Source organism: Lepisma saccharinum, chromosome 5 (genome assembly GCF_977018435.1).
Source record: "Lepisma saccharinum chromosome 5, izLepSacc3.1, whole genome shotgun sequence".
NCBI lineage: Eukaryota > Metazoa > Arthropoda > Insecta > Zygentoma > Lepismatidae > Lepisma > Lepisma saccharinum.
Genome location: NC_139233.1, coordinates 74,503,503 through 74,525,565, shown reverse-complemented (window position 1 = coordinate 74,525,565; position 22,063 = coordinate 74,503,503). Strand labels below are relative to the sequence as shown.

At 37.6% G+C, this 22,063-nt stretch overlaps 1 protein-coding gene across 4 annotated transcripts in view; it reads right to left on the bottom strand.

Moving 5' to 3' along the window:
• Positions 1-22,063, bottom strand: part of LOC145987886 (myosin-VIIa) — a 281,435-nt gene that overhangs the window by 167,606 nt on the left and 91,766 nt on the right. For 2 of the 4 annotated variants that reach the window (XM_083122675.1, XM_083122678.1), the window contains exon 1: positions 5,367-5,503. The exons of the other annotated variants lie outside the window; for them this stretch is intronic. In XM_083122675.1, coding sequence (XP_082978801.1) covers positions 5,367-5,438 — 72 coding nt within the window. In that variant the 5' untranslated portion in view covers positions 5,439-5,503. Of the gene's footprint in view, positions 1-5,366; positions 5,504-22,063 lie in introns of those variants that run through there. 4 annotated transcript variants of the gene reach the window in all.

The following is a 22,063-nucleotide window of genomic DNA, read 5'->3' as shown; positions in this document are numbered from 1 at the left end:
ATTATTAAGATTTCTAAGTTGGGAAATTTGTGGGAAAATACAAGGATCGTGTCATAATTAAAGACAGGTGCTGGATTCGATGGGAGGATCCCTAAAATTCCTATCTCAACATAAAAAGAATTTCAATTTTGTCAAACTTTCACCTTGTGATTATTCATCGTCGTAACTAACCTGAAGACAGAAAGACGGTGTGAGTTAAATAGCACTATGTAGAACGATTCCAGTGCTTCACCAGATTACTAGAATTTATAATTTTAGTTATAGACCCAACGCCTTGCCCTCTGAAAATCCTAGTAAGCAATGGTTATCACTAGGGCCAGGATTTTATATTGTCATGTATTTAGTCCTTTGTATATAGCCACGGGAAAAAGTGCAAATGTCGGCGAATTTCATGTTACATATTTTTACATATGTATATTTTATATTACATATTTTCTATGTACAGCACATATTCTTTTTTATATAAAATGCTGCATTTGTGCCATTTATTGTGTTTTCATTGATTTACCGTCATAATTATAGCTTCGGCCTGACAGCAGTGGCGCTAGTGTCGTACGTTTTATCACTTGGAAGCATGTATTTCGCATATTTTCTGAGTGTATTGTTATCGTATTACAGTAGTTGTGGAAGAAAGCTTCAAAATATGATTTATCTACAAAATTCGGTAATTTTTATCTCAATGTTGCAGACCCATCATCTTACTTTCGCTTAATCTGGTTTTAAACCATCAAGGCTTGGTATGCACTTCATTTCTCACTACTACTACCGTATACGTATATCTCTTGTTGATTATGGACTGCAGTAAGTCGTGACTTACACGGAACTACGAAAATTATTATTACACATTTTACTATACTTAACTCTTTTTAAACATTACAGTAATCGTTTCTATATGTTTGCACGTGTCGGCTACATAAAAATCAGGCCCTTATTTATAACAGCAAAACAAACTTCAGAATCTAAAAGTAGTTGGCAACACTGTTGCTTACCTACACGACGCTTGGCACCGTTCTGGTGACTTCACACGCGACATGCTCATCCGTTAGCGTGCACCGTGTAACCGCCATGCACCATTCTCCAGAGCTCACACAGTTCACCTAGAAAACCACATCGGCTGCTCAAGTGACCGGTCTCGTCTGGTTATGTGCATCTGTAAAGTTGCGTAATTAGAAATTGCAGTGACAATGTTTTAATTATCGACTGACTCGTTAGCTAATTGCTCTTGAAAATTTCACTTTCTTTGGCTTGCGCGTGCCTTTCACGATATTCACAGCAAAAGAGGAATGACGCCAGACTAAATGGAGTTGAGTTTTCATTTAGTGGTGGCATCACTTATGTTTATTGCGTTCAGAATTAATATTACATATTAATGGTAATTCATTCATCCGATTATTGTCCTCTACCTGATGGTCACATTTTACACTTCATCCTCCAGGCTTTTCGATCTGGCGCTAAGGTTTCTTAGCAGTGTAAATCCACTTCATTTAATGCTATTTGTCTTCTGTCTTCTACCCCTTTGCCACTGTTCCAAACAATTCTTTCCCCTCTTCTTGATCACTCCCAGTACGATTTTTTTTCAAACTCTCTCCACCAGAGTTCAGTTCTTGCTTTGTCTGTCGATTTTTCCACGTTTGGCTGATTTGTTTTGCTTTACTTTCCTGCCACGTGAATATAAGGATGAATTGTGATATGATGACGTGGATCAAAGGACTATGGCAAACACAAAATGGACCACACACGGAGGAGTATGCTGACTGTGGTCCAGGCGCCATTTTCCCACGTGCACTCTTCGCCATACCACATTATCGACTCTTCCCCAATAATAATAAAAGAAAAAAAACCGCTTCGGGAAAATTCTGCAGTTTCGAACAGTGCAAAAGAGTGTTACGATTACTCTTCAGTTTTTGTTGCCGATTCAGTGGTCGAGCACGTTAAGTGTTCGGCTTTCGATCTCACAACGCCACTGAAGTTTCCGGTTTCGAAACCCGGTGTGGGTGTTCTTTGAGTGTGTTCATTCATCTATTTCATCTCATCCTCACTCATACTCATAATTGGAATTAGCCAAAAATGTCAGAAAAGCGACGCAAAATAAAAATTCAGCACACAACATAAGTCCCAAAGAGTATTACTCTGGCTGTGAGCCCAGACGCTAGTCTTTTCACCTCGGGTCTCATTAAGCCTGCAAAATGCAGTCCAGGATGTTCTACTTGGAAGAGATGTTGACATTTTGGTGTCTTCCAAAACGGTCACCCCTATGAATATACCAATAAGGGATGGCAAAATAATGTATTTCGATTAATTGAGTACAATGTCGATTACACATAAATGAAAAACCTTATATTAACGATTGAAAAACAAAATTAAATATGAATTTAAAAATTGGTAACTATTTTTATTGTACTCTATTGTAATTGCGAAAAGCGTGCGAAAATGCACAATAGAGCAAATAAAAAAAAATCAGATGTCGGGAAAGGAAAAGCTTAAAAAGATAACAAAAGAAGGACGTTTGACTCTGTAAAGGAATTCACATGGTATTCTCGAAAAGCTATTCCTTGTACCACCACATTTTTATATAATTAGTTGTAATGGTCCTACATATGATCTTGGAATATCTAAAGAAAAACATGTCCACATATTAAAATTTAGAAATGGTATAGTTACGTGGTCATCGAGAACTTGCACTCTCTAGTTCGAAAACTGTTTTTCCAAAAATAACTTGTAACAGTGCTTACAGTTAAATTCTTCGTTATCTTGATTGAGCAAGATATTCACATCACATATACCATCAATGCATCAGCCCTGATCCTCGACATTCACATAAAACACTTCAGAAAAATCTATAACGAGTTAATTACGCCTGCAGAAAGTGATAAGGATCGAATGTCACAGTTATATGCTTATTAACGTAAGACTAGGGACACATAAAACGTAACTGTATGCTTCTGCTTCCACACCTTACACACGGTTACACGAAAATTTCAATGTTCACATGATGAAGATTAGTTCCTCGTTAACGATCATCACACATCACTTGAGTTTGTAAAATAAATGTGCAAGGGTTGGCAAACGTAAAATTATTTTCCTCCACCGAATTGGATATTCGTTTGTTTCTTAAAAGATTCAATAGGCTATATCCATTTTGCGAATTGTGTGAATATTGCAACCGGTACAGCACAAATTCAGCTTGCAAGAACAAAATAATATATTTTATCCACATAATCTCGGTTATTTCAAGTTGTGACTACTTCCCTGATTTGAGAATTTATGACAAGTCACAAATCCCCCTAAAACTCTCATTACAAGGCAGTTTTACTTCCTTCAAATTATCGTTGTGCTACTTCCCACGTTCTTATGCATTATATCTTCTTCACATAATGCAAACAGGTATTGTCATCAAGTTATGGATTAATTACAAGCCAGTAAAGCTTTGGCTATAGTGTTTTAACTTTGTGGAGTTACAAACTGATCGCCAACTTATGCTGATCCTTGCTGATATCTCATTCATTACTTATTACAAGATATGTTGTAGATTTTGAACGAGCACATTTCGATTCTACTGCATAGCATTCACACTTGTACAGTTATTTTAATCCTACTGGATATTTTCAGAATGGAGGGTGCATAAACTTTAGAAATATATCGCATAAAAATATGTACGAGCGGTATTCTTTCAACATTGGCCACCTCTGTTACAAGTTACTGAACTACGCGCTGATTAAAATTTCCTGCTGTTCACGCATCCGCCGTGCGAGAGATTGACGACAGATTTTATAAACAAACTAAAACACACTCAGAAATTGTTGACGGAAGGGCGTGCAGCCTCCACGGGTCTATGATTTCCATTAGGAAAGCCTTGTTAAACATTAAATATCTGCATCCACTTCAAAGAACATGAACATCATAGTGTACGTTCAACAAAGTGAGTCCCGTCAATCTTTCTACATCCGTGTTAATTGGGCATTGTCCTACCTGCTTCGCATTCACAATTTTAATAAGAAAAACTTCAAACGGTTTTTATAACTTATTCCGTCCATCAGCAAACACACTAAAAAGTTGTCTGTAGAAATGAAGGTCAAAGGCCGTCAATTTCGGCTACCATCAAAGTACCGTAAAGAAATATCATCCCAATTTTTGAAATACTATTAACGGTTACAGCTATCTTAATTGATGTAATTTTAATGATTGAGTTTTTAAAAATATATTTCTGATGCATGCAACTATAATTTATAATCATTATTCATTTTAATAAAAAAAAAAAAAGGTAAAGTGCTCCCCTGTGCTTAGCACCACGCCATGAAGGCGTATAGGGGGTGTGGGGGTAACGCCCCACACTTTCTTGATCCGGTCGTGAGTGGGGGTGATGTGATCAGCATCACGCCCCTGACCGCCTTTACCCCCCAGGGTTTCCCCCAGGTACCCATGTTATTCGACGCTGGGTGGGCGCCGGGACCGCTTCCAACGTTAGAAAAGTTCCCGGATTTGAACCGGCCAGGGATCGAACCCGGGACCTTGAGCATGGTAGTCAGACGCGTTATTCATTTTAATGCAATGTTCAATTTTGAATGAAAAGAGGGTTGTGCCTCGTTTATGCCAATCAACTATTTATATAAATCCTATTATTATTACTGCAACATTGATCAACTAATAAGTGATGAAGTGAGCGTACATTTTTGCATCGTGGACGTGCTCAAATACTGTAACAACCGCAAACTACAAGATTGATTGATTAATTGATTGAATTACTTTATTTCATTTCCCTTTTTCTGCCACTTTTCGCTAGTAAGGATGAATGATAAAATGATTTGATGAAAGGTCAATCACAAACACACAGACATGGACAGAACACAACACAAACTCCACAGAGGATTATACTGGCTGCGAGTCCAGACACCAGAGCCTCGTTAGTCTGCAAAAGTAAACCAGAATAATTGTATCTGATTGTATCTGATGTCAAGTTACTTTCCTCGGCGGTGGCACGTGCCCTTCACCTGTATCCGCACTTGCGCCAAACTCCGTGGCGGAATGGTTAGCATAGCTCTACCAATAACCAAAAATAATTTATATTTTTGTTATTTTACGTCGCATTTCTGTCACTTTTGGCTAATAACGACGATGGGGATGAGTGATGAGTATGCTGAATTGAAGAAGAGACACTTCCAAAGAACATCCAAGGGGTCCCGGTTTCGATACCCGGCACAGTTGTTCGGATCCCACTTTACACTGTAGATCCAGTCCGGATTAGCTTATTTGTGCATAAAGTGAACTTAAAGCAACAATTCAATTCAAACAAAGGACAGGCCAGGACTCGAACCTGGGAACTCCGGTGGCGAGATCGAAAGCCAAAAAATAGAAATCCAGAAACTCACCGATATTGCCGTCGCCTCTTTCGCCGCTTTGAAGCCATCGTCAGTTGCCTCGTCACTGTTTAAACGACACATTCACATCGACTCCCACTTCCTCACAGACACACTCCAGGATTCCGAAGCGAAGGAGTTTCCGCCGCGAACTTTGCCTCGCAACTGACAAGAGGAAGAGACCTTCGAACCAAACAAACAAACACGCGTATGCGGGAAAGTGGACATTGCAATAACCGTTGTTGGGAGTAATGCGATAGGCAGAAACAAGAAAGTGGTTCTTCGTCGCCTAAAACAAGGTTGATCACCCTGCGAGGGCTGATGTGAAAAGTGAAAGAGGTCGGAGGAAAGGCGGCCAAGTTAAAGAAAGAGAAAACTTTTTTGTCTAAAGTTGACAACTTATCATGCAAAGAAGGTCCGGGGCGAAAGCTAACCGCAACGAGACTTGACAAGTTCCTGAATAAATGGCAGATCTATTAAGGAGTACAATTAGCAAGGGGCGGATTAGGCTGTAATTGTCTTTTATTGTCCTCTACAGGAGAACTCCCATGTTGCTTCCAATATCGGCAACACAATTTCCACTGCTTGTATACATTGGTGGGAGAGTTGATGGGGCTACAGCTATCCAGAAATTTTGAGAAAATCCAAATTTTCAGATGAAAGCAGTCAAGTACTCGGAAAAAATTAAGTGGTAAATGTAAACCCCATTAAAATTATCCTCAATTCCCATTTTTGTCTTGGCATAACTTTTAAAACAAATACTAAAAATGTAAATTGCAAAACACTTTATTGTGTTTACCGTTCCCGCCTCAAGTAATATCCATCTTTTGAATTCCAGCCCCATCTGAAAAGAAATCATGCGTACGCCAGTGCTTGTCTACAAATGACTTTTTCTCCTACACAGTAAGATATAAGATATACGTGCAACTTCACCATTATGAACTTAGTTTGTTCTCGTATACATTCGAACCAGAGTCTCATGAAGGGATGGTACCGAAACATATATGCATACATATTAGCTGTTCTAGGGAAGAAATTCCTCACACCTTTCAAATGCAACTCTGTGTGTGTGTGTGTGAGTAGGCTAGAATTTACATAGATGTGTGGAGAAACCTACAATGTGAGCTTCCCTTTGAACAGGTGATATATAATTCACTCTGATATGATATTTAGATTAATTAATTTTATCAGTTATTTCTAAGATTTTTTTTACATTCTAGGATATGGTTTTTTTTTTTTAATTTTGAGGCTCTTTTTCAAAGGTTTATATATATATATATATGACGTCCGTGGTGAACGCATAGCCCTAGGACACCCTCTAAATCCTGGCATACTTATATGTCATAAGATTAGTTTCGCACTCCAAGTACAAAATATTATCATTCACATACAGCAGGCTTCGAAAACGATGGCAATTTAAACAAAATAGAAAGTATACATTATTTAACCAAGGTAGTACTTGAAAATAACCATTGTAAGTTTTCACGTAATTAAAATTAATTTAAATGCCATTGCAATGCAATGAATATACAGCTAAATGTGAAATCGATACCTTGTTAAATGCCTGCAGAACAGTGAATTATTTATAATTTTATTTCGGGCGGTTATCTTTTAAAATGCCAGTCAAGGAGTGATGATAACCATTCGGTTAAGAAATAAAGACCGACGAACCCTTTTTCAATATATCAATGCTGCAGGACACACCGGAACTCATCAACTCGGAGATGCATCACCAATAGCGCGTTAAGTGGTCGACTCTCGGACTCTCCACCGAAGTTTCCTGGTTCAAAACCTGGACTGAAATGGATGATCTTTGTGAGTGTTCCTTTCCTTCATCAATTTCATCCAATCATCACTCATTCTCACCGACGCGATTGGCCAAATGTGACAAAAAAAAGCAATATTAAATAAACAAAAGGGCAAATACATAATCAAATATCACCTGGGAAATATCGATGATACTGTGTAATGGTCGGATTGACCGTTACTGGTTTTTGTATATTGTAATAATTAATTGCTGGCCAGCTACAAGGTGTAGGGTTAAGTAATGTGTTTCCATGAGTGTACTTTTAATGTTATTACTGGATGTAAGTGTATGTGCTTATTGGATTGTGCTTTACTGGATATTAGATTTCCCTGTTTTTTCACCCCAGTGGGGGAGATGTCTTTCAAAAGACCGTTGCAGTGGAATTTTTCCAACGCTACGGGGTCCACGTCCACGGACGTTTACCCCGACTATAAAAAAAGGCAGTGGGCTTTAGCAAAAAAACCGTGTTTCCCCATCGATCCGACGACGAGGAACGTCTTCTCAAGTTTAGTCCACTTTTGGTGGCTAGACTATTATAAGAATGTAGCATTTGGTGTAAGCCAACCCCTGTTTGCTGTTCCAAGTCCCCCGTAGAAAAGTTTTGAATATTTGGATATTTCCGTATTGAATAATTGATGCCCATAAGAAAGAGTGGAGGCGTAAGGAAACACATTTGTAATGAACGGAATATCATTCAAGCTGAGGGTAGGCCCGCAGATAGTTTTGCTAACTCTGCGGTATAGGAAGTACCCATGGTGTAAGCCATAGGTTCGTATAATTATGTTGATTTAGAGTTCTGTTAATTTGGTCTATGCAAGACACACATGGAAACGCTATGTATATATATATTGGTTATAACGTACAATAAACCAATATCCTACTAGAAATGTTATGATTCCAATAATTACGGTACTGTCCATTAAACCAGTTGTTTATTCACTTGCTGTACATGTGTAACGAACCAGAGACTAAAAAATATAAATTGTAATGTGAAACTCCTCTTTCGTAATTCCCGCGCAAATATAATCTGCTCGCTTGGCACCCAGGGTGAGGTGAAAGGAGAGATTTGAAGTATTAAGCAGGAAGTTATCCAGAGGGCCGGATTAACAGAAGGGATTGGGGGGCGAACTTTCACAACTGTGTAGTCAAATTCCTGGCAGTCCTAACCTTCCCGGAAGTCTTACACACGAATTGTTCAGTGCTACAAAAATCCAAAGCATATTAAACCACTGTGGAGACTTTCAGTGTGTCTTCGGAAGGTCTGAAGTGAGTCTCAGCCAGAATTTGAAAGCAAGAACTTGCATCGCGTGCGGTTTCGTATGACGACTTGTAAAGGTAAATTAACCAAATGCAACCTATTCTTTTACGCTTAACTTTTGTGTGCATTCCCTTTGCAGATCATTCAATAATTACAAAAGATGCGCACTTTTTCGGGAGAAGTTACTCTCTAAGAATACATTATAATGTGCAGATATTGTTTAACATTCTAACAGTATCTATTTATTTATGGTACAAAAGGCGAGTTCTAACTTAATGCAGAAAATTGTTATTTCCGGTATCTGCAAAGCACCATATAATACTGTATATTCGAGAGCGAAGAATTTCGGTTCTCTCCATTTCGCCCCGCTTGCAGTGGGCAAGCTGGCACTTGATTAGCTGTAGTTTTCTTGGTACACGTGTCACCTTATACGAGATAGAGAATGTGTGGGACACTACCTGCACGCCCTATATGCCTTCATGGCAGGTGCAGTGCACCAGTGAGAGCTTTTGGTTGCTGTCTATCTTTCAAGCAAACTCATTTTTCTCCCCAGATTCAGGTAATTGCATCTTGAACCGATACAACTTTCTTCTTCGTGTATTTTAGATGTTCTACAGCTCGCAAAACTTCATAAATCCGTAAACCTCTCGCCCGTTGGCGATCTCCGAGAATTGTGTTCACGAAATGAAAGTTTCTGTAATGCAATCAACAAGAGAATGCACTTTCTCTGCTCACTGATTCTACTTATATATGTTCGGAGCAAATGTTAACGTCCCAAGTCGGTTACATCACACGTAAAGCTACGTGTCAACCCTGAAAGAGTCGCCATCTTACTTGGATCGAAGAAGGAGGGGGAGATGGATGTGCAAAAAGCATTTATTATGTCTGTCCATTTAGCCAGAAATCCCTTAAGGTACACCTAAGTACACATCACTTTGATGACTGATGACTCCATCAGGCAACAGCCTTGAACTCTGGTTTGAGCCTTCAGTGATGGAATTCCTTTCACCTTCCGCTAGGTAGTTGCAGAGCTATTATGACTGAGGTTCTCAGATAGCTACTTGGTTTTATGTCTTAACATGTTCAATGCAAGTTTAGTGGATATTACGAACAATTCTTGTGCAATCATCCTGTGTAATGAAATATTAAACTCCAAACCAGTAATTTCTGTGGAGTAATTGAATGCAGTTAATTTTGAAAAATTAAATCGTGCATCTGAATTGCTAGTAGTTCGTTTCCCTTCAGTTAGAACCAGAAAACAATGTTTTTATTTTGCATTTTGTGGCCTTTTTTGGCTTCAAGGACATTTTTCAGAATTTTTGCAGTTTTGTTCCATATTTTATCACTTTTGTTTTATAGCAAAAACACCATTATTCGAGAATATGGTCAATGCAAAAGCACAATATTATTTTTGATAATGATAATTAATTGTGGTAAATTTATTTTTCCTGTAGCAAACAGAAAATACTTTGAGGTTCCCTTTGCAGCCACTATTATTGCCTTAATTCTTTGTTTTAAAGTAAAATTAGTCAAAACATAAATCACACACACACACACATATATTATATATATATAATTCTGATGTACGCGAAACACATCTGTACTTTCTAAACCACTAAACAACGAATTTTACCGAATTATTCAATAACTCTTTTGTAATGTATTAAAATAAATCAAGCTTTCATTTTAAGCGAAAATTATTTTCAGGTCTTTTTTTATAGAGTTTTTAGGTCATTCTAAAATAATTTTAAGGTTATTCTACAGGTCATTTTGCGATGTTTTAGGTCATCAACTTCCGAGCTCTACTTTTAAAACATACACAAGTATCCAGTCTGTAGTGTATGTTTTCCTAATGTAACTTTAGATAAACAAGTTTGAAACAGCAACAGCACAAGAAAATGCAAATCCTACGGTTCTGATTCATCAAAGTAAAGAAGTGCCGTTACAATTTTTCATGCAATTTTGGTAACTCATTACTCAAATAACGTTCTTTCCCAACTCTGTTTCAACTTATTTTAAGCAGGTTTTATTTTTAATATTTATTTTTACATATGGACAAATAGATATTGAAGTCAAGTGATTGCAAGCATGTTATACACTCATTTTCAAGCTATGTACAACAATCATATTTAATAGCTTGTTGCCATGGTTATTCGCTTTGTTTCATGTATTGTGAGGATCAAGGATTGAAACAAAATTCAATTGAACCAAGGACTGAAACAAAATCCGACAATTTGCATGACAATATTTATGCACCGCACTGTACTTCGTGCTTATTATGAAATTATTTGTCGTCAATATTTCACCTGTTGTTTCGCATTGTTTTCGCTCCGCTTGTAAACAGGATGGAGTCAAGAGCTGCAAACCGAGAGAGCTCGGGGTTTTATTTGTTCCCATTCCTCTGAGGTCATTTTCACGCAAAAACATTTCCGTTTTCCCGGCTGCCGCCCCCAGGTGGAGCTGCGGATGTTGGTGTGACGCCCGGCTGGACACCATCCCAGAAAACAATGGAGCATCGACGCGTTCCACTCACTTTTTCCGGTGAACCGTGCTTTTCCACGTTCTGCCCCAAAATACCGATGCATTGTGGCAGCGAATATCTTGTAAATAAAAAAAAGGATAGAAGGAAAATGCTGCAGAAGGTTGTGTTCAATTTAAGAAACGGGCTGATTAAGATGTGAGGTCTCAACGGGTTGTGAAAATCCCTGATTGTCCTACCGATAAGGATTGGGAAGTAATGCAAGCAGAAAATAGATTCCATTCAATTTTGCTTTCAGAGTACCTGCCATAAGTTTATAGTTTGAGTTGCACTCTTTATATAGACTGTTCTGGTATTGCATTTGTGCAACGTGCGAATCATGTATGGATGGTATCGAGACGAGCCTTTATAAAGTTTTGGTTGACGTCTCGTTTAGACGCCACAAACCCTCGAAAAACCGAACATTTGCGTGCATACCATGCAATTACGTAGCACAGACTCACAAATGCCACCAATGGATTGTCTTTATACTTGAAGAGCTCGGGTGTAAAACATGGTAAGTGACATTTTGGTAATTTTTGAGTTACAAAGTAAAATGTGCCATCCTTCAATTTTCGGGTGAAATTGCCACGTCATACAATTTGCATTGGACTCAGTGAAGCGTTCTGAAATTGGTAAACACAACACGAAAACAATTCATCTACGGTATAGCTTCTAATAACCTTTTTTCTTAATGAACTCAAATGTCACTTACCATGTTTTACACCAGAGCCCTTCAATTAATGTAAACCAGTGACTAGGGGGAGAGGAGAGGTGCCACTACTTTCCCTTGGAAGACAAGGTTTAGCATAGTGCGGGGGCAAACATGGCAAAAAATGGCGGGCCAACTGCCCCTCTCATGCCACCCCCCCACAATCGCAGCCACTGATGTAAACAAAATATATGACCTAACTACATAATTAAGTAGATATCCACATCGCATGCTTGAAGAAGTCGCATGCCAAAGTAATTTTGGTCCAGATTAATATTTCAAATATCATACCAATCTCTCGAACGAGAATCTCAATATTCGAGAGTAGTTTGAGTTTTAAGTCCATTTTATGCACAGATAGGCTAATCAGCACTGGGCCTACAGTTTAAAATAAGATTCGAACCGCTATGGGTACTTCACAGGGTAAGGACGGACACCCACGTTGACACGTGGTGGCCACACGCCTAGTCAACATTCTTTAAGTATGTCCAGAAATGTAAGTATATTTTTTTTTTAACGAACAAGTCTCTTGCGTGACGTAATTGCTTCCAGTATTAGGATTTGCTTTGATGGTACAGTCAGTACCATCCTGCCACACGGAAGACCGGTTTCGAATCCCCTAAATATTTCCAACAATGTCCCTGCATAAAGTGATTCTGGATCTCGTCCAGACTATCATTAGTGGGTACCTGGAGGGAACCCTGATGGGTAAAGGCGGCCGGAGTGTGGTGCTGATCAGATCACCTCCCCTATGACCGAGATCGAGAATATGCGTGAGGACACTCCCTTATGTGCTTTCATGGCACTGTGCGTAGCAGAGGGGATAGCTAGCTTTACCTTTATATTTACACATTTGAACAAGCGTGGTTTAGTATGCGTAATTTAGCGAAAATTGTTGTTAATTTTAGTTGGGCAGTTCATACATGCAGGAAGTTACAGGAGTTATCCAGAATACAGTAACTGTAAAAGTTGCAGTTACATTTCAAGATGATTAACTGTTACCGAGTTACATTTCAGCAAAATGAGTCTGTTGCTTTTTAGCAAAACAAGAAAAATGTTACTTAGCAAAAAAGTAACAGGAGTTATCCACAATACAGTAAAAGTTGTAGTTACATTTCAAAATGATTAACTGTTACCAGAGTTACTTTTCAGAAAGAAAAAAAAAACTCACTTACTTTTAAAAAGTTACTTTCCAAAGACTGATGTATGCTTGGTGAAAGTGTGTGTGGCCAGGTGAATAAAGAAACTGGGGTAAACAGACAAGAGAATGAAGCATGTGTTTTGTGTAGTCCTGCACGGGTCACTAAGTTCAGTTGGGTCTCGTGTTTCGTTCTCAAATGAACTGACTAGAGAGAGAGAAAAAAAACTAAACACGATTCCCAGCATCCGCAGAACCAGTTATTTATGTCACAATGGATTAAATTCGTCTGATTAATCATAACTGCAAAAGTAAAAGCTATTATTTTCGCGCGCGTGCGTATTTTTTAATTAACAAGTCTACATAACATTTTCACCACCTTAATATGCATTCGACGTCTAATCGAAAGTGAAAACGGGAAAAGAACAAAATATAAATATTCTTCACCTAGCATTATCATTTTCATAATCTCGAGTAACGTTTAAGACATAATATTCACTAATACTGATTTAATTATTAAAATGTATATGAGGATGGTAATTTATGTGCGTATGTATACCAAACGCAGATATAAGTTTACACATGAAATTGAAGAACCGTTATATTCAAATAATTATTGTGTACAGTTGTTTAATACAACTGTGTATTTGAAAGTAATTTGAATTATTATAGAGTTATCTTCTGTTCGCGTTCAGCTATATTTTTTCAAGCTTTCTTAACAATAGTTCACAAAATACTGCTAAGAATCGACAGAATTACGTACTAGGACGTATCATACATACAACATGAACTCGTAGCTAACAGCTTCTTCAAGATCCAAGTGAACATGACAAAGTGCTGTTGAAGGTGAAAATTGATCAAATTTTCTCGTGGGAAGCGGGGCAATTGTAACGTGAGGCAGTGTTCACGTTTCAAAGATAATATAAACTCAATAATTTTATATACATATATGTATCTATAGTTCTATATGTTAATAGTTGATTAACTAGTATTCTATATGTTAATAGTTGATTAACTAGTAATGTGGAACACGCCTCGTATATTAACTATATATCTTGGTGTAGGTTATAAGTTTCAAGGGTTTGTTCTTTCTGCCAGCAAGCTGAGCTGGAAGTTGTTATCGGTAGCAACAATGCAGAAAGCTACTGTTATTGTGTAAACGCCAGGCAGCCACGATCTTACGAAAACGCTGACACAGGGAAAAAGACGAAAGATTAGGCTGTCTTTCCCACTCAATATCTGTCGTGTCCCTTGCAGGGACGGCCTACAGGGGAGCTAGTGGTGCTGAAGCCCCCAAAACTGGTCTCAGCCCCCCTGTAGCCCCCTAGATTTTTGTAATACGGTAGATGCATTTCGAGCGAAAACTTTAAAAGTAGAAGTTTACATTTTATATTATAAAACTTCCGTTGGGGCACGTTCAATGTTCAAATACATTTTCTAGTTCGGTTAGATCGCAAGGTTACCTTATTTATGATGTTTGTAAAATTAAATAGGGGGAGAACAGCTGCAGATATGCCTGGATAACAGTGGCCACTGATCATTTATTTGATACTGAGTAATTGGCCAATCGAGTCTCCAAACTTGTTACGAAATCTGGTGCCTGTCTGGTAGGTGAACGTATTCAGTGACTGTGACATTGTTCTTTGGTTGTTGGCATATACAGTTCCTGAATAGGTCTAGCAGGTGTGACAAATGAATTTTACATGAATATGTAGGACTACGTTCAAAATCTAAAGAAGAGTTATGAATCTTTTCTGTTTGTTAGTTCCTCATTGGAGTACCGACAATTGCACGAGTGTTAGAGATGTTCTCTCATTGGTTTCGTCATTATATCTATTCTTATCGCTGCAAATATTCGAGAGGGACAAAGAGTACACAAACTACCTGATTCTCAAATTCTAACATTAAAATTGGGCTCCCAGCCCCGATAGTCTAGCCTTAAACCTGATATCAAGGGGTCCTGGCTTCCATCCCCGGTCGAGGTATAAATTTCATTAAGTGGTTCGGTTGGGATTTCACTAGAAACTGTAGGTCTCTGTGAATCTTGTGGATCTTAATACAAATCCAATCAACTAATCATTGCAATACAGTGCGAAAATCAGCATGCTTGGGCAATTTTCTTGCTCGCAGTCTTAGTCCTACATCTTAATTAATTACACAGGGCCGCAAATTAAATTCAATTTAATGTTGTTTTTTGTTTAATAGGTGAACTTTATTATTTGTGCCATGCTGATCACGAATATGAAATTCGTTTTTCTCTATCACGCAAGGTTTTCTTACAAATCAAATTTCAAAATTTGGGCTTTGTCCAATATTGCATACTGTTTTATTATAATGTTTCTTTTCTTCAATCAGAATAAGTAGCTTATCACACTAAACGCATCAACATGTTTATTTTAAAATGAATATAGACAGACACAAAGGACCCATATAATATAGAAAACGACATATAGCAGTATATAATATACACACAAGAAAATCATTACACAATACATATTTTTCAGTTCAGTAAGCTTTTTTAACTTTCTTGTGATTCTGGCGTTTCTCTGTACAATGCCCAACAGTAGTCAGCCATCATGCTAACACTCCAACGTCCTTGATACCTTTTCTCCATATCCCTCATGTCCTGATGGAACCGTTAGCCTTGTTCCTCACTTAATTCACCGAGATTTTGTGGAAAGTTATCAAGGTGTGAATGTAAAAATGTAATTTGATATTCATGTTGCAACCCAGCTCTTGAAATTTAAGTAACATATTCTCAACAACTGATCTGTAATCAGGACTTTTGTGGTTCCCCAAGAAGTTCAACACTACACTTTTAAATGCTATCCAAGCATCTCTTTCAGCTACAGTCATTGTTTCCTCGAAGTCTTTATCATTCATTAATTTCCTAATGTCTGGTCCAACAAAAACACCTTCTTTCACTTTTCCGTACGACAGGGATGGAAATTTGTTGCATATGAACTGGAAACATTGTCCTTCCTTGCTAAGTGCCTTCACAAATTGTTTAGTCAGCCCTAATTTGATATGAAGAGGAGGAAGTACAACTTTCTCAGGACTGACTAAATGTTGTTGTACAATGTTCTTTGAACCCGGGTTCAACGTTTTCCGTATTGACCATTCTTTTCTTTCCCAGTGGTAATTTCGTGCCCTACTATCCCACTCACAGATGTAACATGGCATTTTCGTATATCCACATTGTAGTCCAAGTAAAATGCTCAAAACTTTAAGATCACCACACACTAACCAACCATGGTCCTCATATTTAATTTTATAAGAATAAGTTGCATATTGCTGTAGGTTTCTTTTAGTGACACAGAATGAGCAATATTACACATTCTATTATGTAACAGAACAAATTTTAAACTTGTTTTATTCGAGTCAATGAATAGCCTCCAATCAGTTCAAAGACAAGGAAAATTTAACTTAGTCAGCAAACCGGACACATCACAACAAAACGCGAGAGAATCTTGTTTCGAGAAATAAGGCACAAACTCTTTTTCTCGGTGTCTGTACAGTCTTGGACACAGCTGGCTTGTAACGACCCTATTGAAGAAGCAGTGAAGCAAGCCCTCGGTGTCTGACCACCAAGCGCCTTGTGACTAGACAACCCAAACAGCATTGCAATTTTGCGGCTTGTATACCAGTCACGGGTATACATCTCTGTAAATTGAGTAGTGATGCCAAAGAGAAATACGAGATGAAGATTGTCGATCGTAATGTCTCGTGTTCTCGACATGGAGTAATACTCGGTCCACGTTACGTTCCATTATTTATTGTTGTTTGGGAATGAACCTGACGGACTTGGTTTATATTTTCAATCCTTGCATTACAGTAAATTCCATATTTTACAATTATATTAATGCTTTGAACGAAAATAATGCCCAGAAAAACATCGAACACACGTTCACACCATTCGTCTCACGCACATGCACGTGAAATCAAACACACAAAGCTAAGTTTTAACTTCCAAGTGAATTTCCAAATAACAGTAAATTGAGAAGCACGATGTGCGAAACATGGGATTTTTCACAGAAAGAATGCGTCTATTTGTGACATACGTGGTTTCTATTAATAGGCAATGAAACAATTATGAGAGAAATTAACATGCATTTTCGTCTTCAGGTGCTGAGGAAGGAAACAGACTGACTGGAAAAAAGAAAGCATGGTGCTATTGATAGGCTGTTGGTTAGCGTACAGAGCTTTCATCAGTGAGGTCTAGGTTCGATCCCCACCAAGGACATCTATTTTTATTCTTTTCTATTAGTGAAGAAGTATGTAATATTGTTTTCTAGGCATTTTGACGAAAGGATACGCATCAAATTTGTTCGTTTAATCTGTATTTTCATTCTTCTAATAAGTTCTCTATCGCAATGGGATATAGAGATTCTCTATCTAGGCGATGGATATCTTCTCAATGGTTACGCAGCTGCGATTCTCCAGTCCCTTACACCCACTTGTCTTATTTATTTACTTCATTTCATATCTAACGAAAACACACAGATATAGTTAGAACAAGAAACACACCTCGCGTCGAAGGGTCCAGGGTTCGAATACCGGTCGGGCTTGGTTGTTTGTGAATGTCCATTCATCAATTTCATCATTTCATCACTCATCCCCATCTTCGCAAATTAGCCTAGAGGCACAAAACGCGAAGTAAAATAAATTAAATCAATCAATCAATCAAACACCTCGCGTCGAAGGTTCCAGACTCGAGTTCTGGCTTTTTTTTTAGCGAGGGTGATTATTCTTGTGTGTCTGTTTATCATCTTTGTCAAAAAAAATTCCTCATTATTGCCGTGATTAACCTAGGGAGAGACCAAAGCGACTGAAATAACAAAAGTACAGAAAATGCAAGACACATCTGCCTAGGCATGTTATACCTTGGGAATTAGCAATCTGAAAATTAACTTGCGTTTCAGTCGACTACTTGCAATAGATTTTCGTGTTGTCTCGTTTGGAGTGTTGGTTATCGTGTCGGACTAGGATGCGGGCAACCCGAGTTCGAGTCCAGCGAAAGGCAAGTTTTTTTTTGTCTAATTTCATCCAACCTTATTTATAAAACTAAAGTATCTGCAAAATCTTTTGAATTGCATGCCACTTCGTATGTTGGTAATCTGAAAGCATCAAAGATGAAAATTTGATGTTTCGAAGCGACGATGTATTTGTGTATGTGTTGAAAAAACGCAGTTATCTATTAACGAAAAACATGCAGCCACGTGATCATTGAGAACGATTCCTAGTTGTCGGTGCTAATATGGTAGTAACTACAGTCTGTCAACACACACCAACTTTCACGTTTCCCGTAAAATGATTACCTTTCCACGTTTCAAAATCATGAGTGCTGTCTAAAGTAATACTTTGATACTTGCGTTTGCATGTTCGAATCTAAAGTAATACGAAACTTTGTTCCCAACAAATGACATTCAAACCATTAATAACTGTTTGAAATGTGATACTGATATCATATATGGAAAGAATAAAAATGGAGAATTTCTCTTAATACAGCTTATAAATAGGGAGCGGAAGTTGATGAAATGTCATCTTTTTTCTGACATCTCGGACACGATGCCCATTCAATATACACAATATTACACTTCATCTAGAACCCAAAAAAGGTAATTTTAAAGTGCATTTGTTTTGCATTTGTTGCCATTTGTCAGGTTTTAGGTCATTTTCCCGGATTTTCGGCATTTACCCGTCATTTTTTGCAATATTCGGTATATTGTTTCATCATATTTTGTCACTTCTTTAATTTTGGTAATATTCTTGAATCTTTTCACCAAGGTATATATATCTCGCAGGATTGCAATTTACGAGCAAAAGAAATGCTGAACTGGTGACAGTCTTTGTTGTGTCGGGGGAAACCACCAGGTGCCCGTCTGGGGGGAGCAAACTGATCAGATAAGGAGAGGCTTGAAATACCATAGCTAGACCCCGTTTGCACTGAAAATCCTCGTTGCATATTTTAATTGAATGTGCATGTGCTATCATTTGGTGCCTTTTTTTTAAAAGAAAGATTGCATTTTGTTTAATTTCATTTTCATTTCAATTTTTAAACTGAAACTAACAAATTTGATGGTCATTTTTTGCATTTTACGTCATTTTTCCCCATTTTTTAGGATATTCTATAGGTCATATACCTATATTTTTTAGGTCATCAACTTCCGCTCCCTACTTATAAATATATTAAATTAGGTGGATACCTGATGTGAAACGTACGATGCACGATCAGAGAGCCTGAATGTTGCATTGGAAACTGCAGAGAACAATGACTGACTTATGAACAGTGAAAGGTTTTTCCATGCTCCAATGGGATTTTATTTATAACTATAAATAAACAAGGGAGAAGGACACAGGTGGGTATGATGAACTAAATTGTAATCTAAAAGTTTTAATTGAAGAAACAAAACACGTTCGCGGTTAAAAATAGGGCATTCAATTTCAGACACATTACACTAACTGAAAGAGTATTTTCAAAATTAATAGTATCCTCGTTCTTCACCTTTTTCTCAGTTGTGACACATGTCAATTTCCTCTATATTATCTGTATTCTCATTGGAACAAACACCCACATCCATGCCCGAACCGAGTATTGGTAATATCGCACGCTAGCCAACAATTCCAGAGGAAAAGTTTGATACGCGGTTTAGTGGTTCCAAGTGGTTAAAATCCCACTTTAAACTATAGATCCAGTTTTCTTACTGTGCATAAAGTGGACTTAAAAAGAAGGAAAAAATCGAGGAAAAGCGCTTGAAGGTTTCGATGAGTTCCAAGTGCCTTGATGAGGCGAAGCTATTACATGATTTTCAAGTGGCCCCGTGCTAGAGGATAAGTTTCACGTACAGAAGGTTTTGAGTTCGATTCCCGTTCTATTGCCCTATGTTTTTTTTTATTTAACTCGAGGAACTAATTATTGCATTTTATTTAATAATTTATTTGAGTAAAAGTTAAATACATTTTTACTTTATTTTTGGGTGGAAATCTTTACTTTACCGTTTTAAATTTTATTTGTGAAAATTATTTTTTGCGATAGTTTTTTCCACATATCTCATCATTTTACAAACATACTCAACAAAATGTTATGCCTGGCGAAAAGTATACATTTATTTCGAGAAAATGATCCAGAAATACATATAATACTATTCACAAGAAATTATCGTAATCGTTTGGAAAACAAAATTCAACAATTCGCACAGCAAATAAAATAAGAATGTTCGCAATAAATAAATTCAAATATATAGTCGCTCGAGTTAAGAAAAAAAATTGGAGGCAATCAAAGGGGAATCGAACCCAGTATCTCCTGCGTGTCAAACTTACACGCTACCAACCCACCACCTGGTCTTCTGTCAGTCGGACAATATAATCGTCTTATGAGTAACGCTTGCTAAGTTTCTAATCTTTGAAGCGCTTGTAATTGTTGTTGTGTGTCACGGAGTTATGTTTACTGCAACATTTGAGCACACAATCCAAACATACGTAAATTTTATACACAGAAAACCCATGGGTTTTCTGCACATAATTACGGAGCATGCGCTCTGTCAAGGCCTAGAAGAACCTGGCAAAAGTTACTAAAGCTTGTCTTCGGTGCTGACAGTTGGCCCCGGAGTCACGTGGTCTATCTCGTTATCAGTCGACATGACCTTGAGCCTGCAGAACCAGCACACTGAAGTGAACGAAGGTATTTTACGTGATTTGTAAACTGGAAGAAAACATGCTACGCGTTACAACAGACAGAGGTTTGTCTTCAGCTTTGGGACAGACAAACCACACTAGGCATACAGACAGAGTATAATGTAAGATAAAAGGAACTTATTTCTCCGTCTCCTCACACTGACAATTTTATTGCCTTTCTTTGGAGTTATTTGACCAGAGAAACGGAATTATATTATTGAAGTCGTATCTCGTGTGATGGCTTGGTTCAGTATCTTGATCAGGTTTTCTGACAAAAGCAGGACGAGCTACCCAAGAACAGTAATTGTCTATCTTTTATATCTGCTTCCTTCATCATCCGGTATAAGGCAGACAAGCACATACCACAAATGAAGGGCCAGGGGGAAAAACGATGAATGTTCATTCGAAACGATTTGACAGGAAATCAAAAACAAGTATTTCTCTTTCATAAATACGTCAATATATGCCAAAATAATAATGCGTTTTTCAGGCACTTCTCACCGTTTCCCAACCAAGGCCGTTCTCATTCTTAGAGTACAGCTTTTGAGCTATCAGATGGCGCTGCGATCTCAAAATGGGCGAAAAATCGACATTCATCGTTTTCCCCCCTGGGTCTTCAAGTATGTAAGAGAACTATTGCTAATTTGGTAACTTGTCTTGCAATTGAATTTCTGTCATGAACAGCTGCAAAGAAACAAAGGCTTTCCTTTTAAAGGATTACACTGAATAATTGTTATTTGATTAGGATACTAAAATGACTTCAGTATTTACATGCAGTACACAAGAGATTCTAAACACACTCTAAAACATACTACTGTTCGTTTCAACGTATTATTTCAACAATCAAGACACAAAATAAAGGGCATGCTCAAGAAAAATTATGTTTCTTTGATTATCAAGTGCATTACGTGGTTAACATCAAGTTTGGATTTGCCGGTTATCCAAATATTATTAATTTTGAAAATAGTATTTCAGTTAGTGTAAAGTGCCTGAAATTGAATGCCCTATTTTTAACCGCGAACGTGTTTTGTTTCTTCAATTAAAACTTTTAGATTACAATTTAGTTCATCATACCCACCTGTGTCCTTCTCCCTTGTTTATTTATAGTTATAAATAAAATCCCATTGGAGCATGGAAAAACCTTTCACTGTTCATAAGTCAGTCATTGTTCTCTGCAGTTTCCAATGCAACATTCAGGCTCTCTGATCGTGCATCGTACGTTTCACATCAGGTATCCACCTAATTTAATATATTTATAAGTAGGGAGCGGAAGTTGATGACCTAAAAAATATAGGTATATGACCTATAGAATATCCTAAAAAATGGGGAAAAAATGATGTAAAATGCAAAAAATGACCGCTCCCTATTTATAAGCTGTATTAAGCGAAATTCTCCATTTTTATTCTTTCCATATATGATATCAGTATCACATTTCAAACAGTTATTAATGGTTTGAATGTCATTTGTTGGGAACAAAGTTTCGTATTACTTTAGATTCGAACATGCAAACGCAAGTATCAAAGTATTACTTTAGACAGCACTCATGATTTTGAAACGTGGAAAGGTAATCATTTTACGGGAAACGTGAAAGTTGGTGTGTGT